Genomic DNA, 6,542 nt, shown 5'->3' on the forward strand with positions numbered 1-6,542 from the left:
CTCCGATCGGTCACTAATAGAGTGAGAAGTCTGTTTAGCAACTAGGTCATGGTCAGCATGCTGTTACCGTTATTAACTGAGTGGTAGTGGCACCGAAGTGGCTTGTTAGGAAGTCACTATCGACAGTAAAGGGACTTAATGGAGCAGAATGTTCCGCTAAGTGCTGTTACACAGCGCTATTTTGTGTTGATGTGGCTATTTTACTGACACAGACTAGATTGACTCGATAGGAAAAAGACAAAGGTTAAATATCCATTGTACGTTTTACCTCGCATCGAATCTTGTTAGTAGCTGTTAGTAGTAAGGATTTTAGTCAGGGCGTTTGTCAGGTTCCGGGCAAAGTTTGTCAATTCCGATAATCTTTTGAACACGTATATCATTAAGACAATATCACCAATATCGCCAATGGGGAGGAGACTTTTTAACCCTGTGAAGTGACGATAGTGTGAAGCAAGATCCCAAGCCATTGTTACATCAAGAATGGATTGTAGCGTAATGTGTGTAGATACAGTTACAATGTATCAGTTTCTATTGTAACGTCGTGACGTCATCATGATGACCTGGGAAATGAACATTTGACGCCAAGGTCCTGCTCCCGGGCGTTTGAGGGTAAAATTATTTTCTTGTGCAAAATTTGCTTCACAACAAATTCAGAGAATGGAGTTTTAAATTTTTTTTTCTGTGTGTATAAATGTTTTCTATGCACATGTACATGTGAAGTAAATTGCTTTCATTCATACCAGCCTTTTAACCAGAAACATTGTTATACGTTTATTTTGGGGGGCTATTTTATTGCACAAGTGTATTCCTGCCATCATGTATATAGGTGTAATAAATGGGCATTTAACGGTGCATCTATGTATATTTTGACAAATTCACACCACGCGATACGGTGTTTGTTACTTGACTATTTTGGTTTGGCTAGAAGTTGCATGGTGTCTATTTGACCTCGTGAATTTTAGCATGGCTTAATCGGTAAGATTTTGTAGTCCATTGTTACTTTAAAGTAGTATTAGTGCTCAATGAATCAGATGCTTCTGTCTCGTAACTGTGTGAACTTACATACTGAAATGACGTCGGTACGGCTTCACATTGTAAAAATCAAATAGCGGTATCTGATGACAGATAGCTTCAGAAAACCGCCGTTGTGTGGTTGTGCTATTTTTATACTGGTATAAAACTAATGGAAATACATTGGAGTAGGTCTACTGGGCTGTTTTGACATTGAAAGGTACATGTATAACAGTGACAGATGTTTAATAAGGTTAATCAGAACAATCCTCCAGAGCTATAATACCACCTTACCGTTGGCTAGTTCCACACGACTCTCTTGACCATACGCTGAGCTTGTGTCATCAGGGCAGAGCTAGCATCCTTTCTCTCACTTGAAATGTTTTGTAAGCGGTCACTTAATAAATCTGAGGATACGACAGGTGGATCATTATTACTGCTCATTTGATCAACTGGCAGACTAGCTGGAGGTGCAAAGCCCATATTTGTAGTTTGTGTCGGTTCCTGAGTGGTGGTTTGTGTTGGTTCCTGGGTGGTAGTTGGTGTCAGTTCCTGTGTGGTAGTTGGTGTCGGTTCCTGGGTGGTGGTTGGTGTCAGTTCCTGGGTGGTAGTTGGTGTCGGTTCCTGGGTGGTAGTTGGTGTCAGTTCCTGGGTCTTAGTTGGTGTCAGTTCCAGGTTGGTAGTTGGTGTCGGTTCCTGGTAGGTAGTTGGTGTCAGTTCCTGGGTGGGGGTGTCGGTGCCTGAATGGTTGTTGGTGTTGGCTCAAGATTAAAATATACTTACACTAGATCACCCTCACTTTGCATTCGTTCAACAACCTCAATCGACAAAGATGATGATGTTAGGCCAACTTTAGCTTCACACCCAAACATAGCGGCATATTGTGATCGCTGGATTCCAGAATGCAAACTGGAATTTTTCTGCAACTGCAAAAATTTGATGCCTACAGACCAATCATTTGTGTTGTTATCGCCCATCCAAGCAACAAGCATACCCTTAATGTCGCCAATTGCTCTTTCAACAGAGCCTTGACTTTGAGGATGTCGAGGTTTACCGTGTACCATGATAAGTCTTGGTCAAACTAGTTTCAGTTCAGAGATTCCTTCAGCAGTAAATTCACTTGTATTTCAACAGAGCCTTGACTTTGAGGGTGTCGAGGTTTACCATGTACCATGATAAGTCTTGGCCAACTAGTTTCAGTTCAGAGATTACTTCAGCAGTAAATTCACTTCCATTTCAGCAGAGCCTTGACCTTGAGGGTGTCGAGGTTTACCATGTACCATGATAAGTCTTGGCCAAACTAGTTTCAGTTCAGAGATTACTTCAGCAGTAAATTCACTTCCATTTCAACAGAGCCTTGACCTTGAGGGTGTCGAGGTTTACCATGTACCATGATAAGTCTTGGTCAAACTAGTTTCAGTTCAGAGATTACTTCAGCAGTAAATTCGCTTCCATTGTCACTCTAAAGGATGGACGGAGCACCAATAAGAAGAAAGATATCCAGTAGCTGATGGGCAACCTCAGCAGCAGGTTTTAAAGTTAATGCTCTCAGTATAACAAACTTGGTCAAGTGGTCCTGATAGACCATGATCCACTTGAATGAATATTGGGCCACAGACAGCATATCAATAAGGTCAATCTGTGCACGCGAGCCAAATTCCTTCGTAAGAATGGGATGTACGACTACACTCTTGGTCCTTGGGCGCTTGCGCTTCTTCTGGCATTCCTGGCAGTAAGACTTGAAAATTTCAAGAGCCTCGCGAGTGATGTTGGCATACTTTTTTTGAGCTCTGTGACCATCCGATCACGTCCCCCATGGCCTGTGGCTATGTGAGCTCGCTTAACCACGTTGTATGTACCTTCTATACTAGCATAGTATACTGGATCCTCATCTTGGGTGGCTCGCTTTTTGATCATTTTCTCGACATCACCACACTGCAGTATCTCAAACCGGAAATAATACAAGAAATTTATTTAACAAGAGATTTATATAACAAACATAAATAGATCATGCATGCATGGTCTTGAATAAGAATACTTGATGCAAAATACCAAAATATCCATAGTATATCAAAATGACCCCTACGCTGTCTTAAATCTGTTATAGGGCTGTTAACAGCTCTGTAATGTGGCACCATATGCCTGTTGTTTTTAAATAGAATAAATATATACATAAAGTTACTTTGATAAAAGGTAGTATCCATGTCGTTTCTTTGTTCCAATAGCTCTCGCTGCCTCTTTTAAATCCTCTGTCATCGTGAGATACGTCTCCTTCGGAATCAAAACTTTCTTGCGAACTTCATATTTCTTATAAAGCGCCTCTATAAACTGGTTTTCATAAGATTCTGCCATTGTGATATCTTGTAATGGTTGTAACAGAATGATTTATGGCAAAATTCTGTTACAATGTAGGTTATGTGGGAAAATAAAGCCGGGGGGGGGGGGAGACACAGTTTTGGGGCTTAATTGTCATGTACTAGGGGATTAAGAAGAAGTCACTTGGGGAAGCCACTCACTGTGGGAAGTCACTCTCACTTTGGGTATAAAGCCCTGGAGGGAAGACACGGTTTTGGGGCTTAATTGTCATGTACTAGGGGATTAAGAAGAAGTCACTTGGGGAAGCCACTCACTGTGGGAAGTCACTCTCACTTTGGGTATAAAGCCCTGGAGGGAAGACACGGTTTGGGGGCTTAATTGTCATGTACTAAGGGATTAAGAAGAAGTCACTTGGGGAAGCCACTCACTCTAGGAAGCCACTCTCACTTTGGGTATAAAGCCCCTGAAGGGAAGACACAGTTCGGGCTTAATTGTCATGTGCTAGGGGATTAAGAAGAAGTCACTTGGGAAATCCACTCACTCTGGGAAGCCACTCTCACTTTGGGTATAAAGCCCCTGGAGGGAAGACACAGTTTTGGGGCTTAATTGTCATGTACTATGGGATTAAGAAGAAGTCACTTGGGGAAGCCACTCACTGTGGGAAGTCACTCTCACTTTGGGTATAAAGCCCTGGAGGGAAGACACGGTTTTGGGGCTTAATTGTCATGTACTAGGGGATTAAGAAGAAGTCACTTGGGGAAGCCACTCACTGTGGGAAGTCACTCTCACTTTGGGTATAAAGCCCTGGAGGGAAGACACGGTTTGGGGGCTTAATTGTCATGTACTAGGGGATTAAGAAGAAGTCACTTGGGGAAGCCACTCACTCTAGGAATCCACTCTCACTTTGGGTATAAAGCCCCTGAAGGGAAGACACAGTTCGGGCTTAATTGTCATGTGCTAGGGGATTAAGAAGAAGTCACTTGGGAAATCCACTCACTCTGGGAAGCCACTCTCACTTTGGGTATAAAGCCCCTGGAGGGAAGACACAGTTTTGGGGCTTAATTGTCATGTACTATGGGATTAAGAAGAAGTCACTTGGGGAAGCCACTCACTCTAGGAAGCCACTCTCACTTTGGGTATAAAGCCCCTGAAGGGAAGACACAGTTCGGGCTTAATTGTCATGTGCTAGGGGATGAAGAAGAAGTCACTTGGGGAAGCCACTCACTGTGGGAAGTCACTCTCACTTTGGGTATAAAGCCCCTGGAGGGAAGACACAGTTTCGGGGCTTAATGTGCTAGGGGATTAAGAAGAAGTCACTTGAGAAAGCCACTCATTCTGGGAAGCCACTGTCACTTTGGGTATAAAGCCCCTGGAGGGAAGACACAGTTTCGGGGCTTAATTGTCATGTGCTAGGGGATTAAGAAGAAGTCACTTGGGGAAGCCACTCACTCTAGAAAGCCACTCTCACTCTTAAGAACTTTTCATTTGGCGTGTTTAAAAAGGCCATATTACATTTGCAACTACTGTGCTACTTGTTGTATGATAGTAAAATCATACTGGTATCGAGATCAAAGTAATCAGATAATAACAACATTGTCGTTTTATGTGTTACACACATTACCTGGTTTGCAGAATGTGCGTTCATGAATTTTGTGTAGAAGAAAGGTATGATTTTTAGTCATTTCGTGTAATGACTGGGAATTTTAGTCATTACTCGTATTGCCTGGTGCTCACAGGCACTTCACGAAATGACTGATTTGTTTAGTCATTACGCGTAATGACTGATTACACAGATTGACTGTAACATATATATGAATATACATGTCAATTCTGTGAATTTCGACCGTGTGTTGTTTAACTTTTATCCCGTTGTCTGCATGTTTTTATTTCAATAGAACTCTGTTAACCGGCTATTATTATCAGATAAACTGTTATACCATCTCTTTTATGGATTTTTGGCACAATAGACATAGTAAGAATCGAGAGAAACCATAATCCGATATCCAGGTTCTACTAAATCAGGAAAACCGGAGTGTTCCGTGAGAAACCAATCAGAAACATTGCTGTCCCATAAATCAGAAATGAATATGAATACGGATTGCTACTGGTAAATTTAAATCGATTGCGTGATTTGTTAGAGCTGTACGTGGCGAACTGAGCCCTCAGATTTTGTGGACTTTGTATAAAATATTCTGTGCACTCTGTGGTTGCTTTTGTCTGTGGAAAGCTGGTTTTGGATCTTTTGGGCATATACATAAAAATTCCTTGCCATTATAAAAGGGGACAAATGAAAGCAGACCTAACATGAGCTGAATTAAGGTTAACAGGAATTCTTCTTATCGAGATAGTTTTCTGTCTGGACCTGGCTTACAAGTATGCTTGCGGTGGGTGACTGCTTTCAGATAACTCACTTTTCCAATATTTTAAATTGTGTTCAACATCATTCACAGTCTTAAATATACAACTGAGAGTTTCTGAAGTTAGGCCAATGTATTTTCTAACAGAATTGTTTGGTTTTGCTATTTAATCTGTAATTTTTTTCTTGTCATTTAACATTTTGTTTTGATTAATTAGTGTTTTTGTCACCAGGTCAATATCATTTCTAGTCAAGGTGGTTTGAGTGGATCAGGAATTCTGCCCAGTTCAGTAATATGCTTCCTGTCTTTAAAAAAGGCAACAAAAGATATACCGGTAATATGAGGAATCTGTTAGTGCTTGTGGGTGTGTCCAGGTGTGTGTCCTGTCCCTTGATTCTGATATATGTACAATCAACTTTACATAGCAATGCTGATGCTAATATGTATGACGTATTCAAATTAGAGTACAATGAGGTCAACGATTGAGTGGTGAGCATGATAACCCAACACAATTACACTGTAGCCCCACGATAATATGGTTGCTCTTGAGCTCATGTCAAGCTCATGTAAAACTCATTCTTGCCTCCTCTCCTCCCCGGGCAATTGATCCTGGGGTTTTCCTCCCAACACAGTGCTGGCTGCCGTTGAAAAGTGAAATATAAGTACGGTCCAGAACATACAGTAAATACTTAAGCTTATTAAAGTTTTCTTGTAAGATTGATGTTATGTTTTATTTTGTTAAATTGTTAAATTTTGTTTGTTTATTTTTTAAAATATTTTTTGTGTGAGATGGATGGGTTTATAATGGTCGGTACTTGCCTGTATGGAAAGAAGTTTTGCTGACAGTCACTTCTTTGA

General features: G+C 41.1%; 1 protein-coding gene across 1 annotated transcript; it reads right to left on the bottom strand.

The window, feature by feature from the left end:
- Positions 1-1,311: 1,311 nt before the first annotated feature.
- On the bottom strand, positions 1,312-2,928 carry LOC135479403 (putative uncharacterized protein DDB_G0290521). Its single transcript, XM_064759227.1, has 2 exons — positions 2,790-2,928; positions 1,312-1,751 (listed from the first exon to the last, which is right to left on the bottom strand). The coding sequence occupies exons 1-2, from the start codon at positions 2,926-2,928 to the stop codon at positions 1,312-1,314; spliced, it is 579 nt and encodes a 192-aa protein (XP_064615297.1).
- Positions 2,929-6,542: the final 3,614 nt, after the last annotated feature.

The sequence above is a fragment of the Liolophura sinensis genome, chromosome 12 (assembly GCF_032854445.1).
Source record: "Liolophura sinensis isolate JHLJ2023 chromosome 12, CUHK_Ljap_v2, whole genome shotgun sequence".
NCBI lineage: Eukaryota > Metazoa > Mollusca > Polyplacophora > Chitonida > Chitonidae > Liolophura > Liolophura sinensis.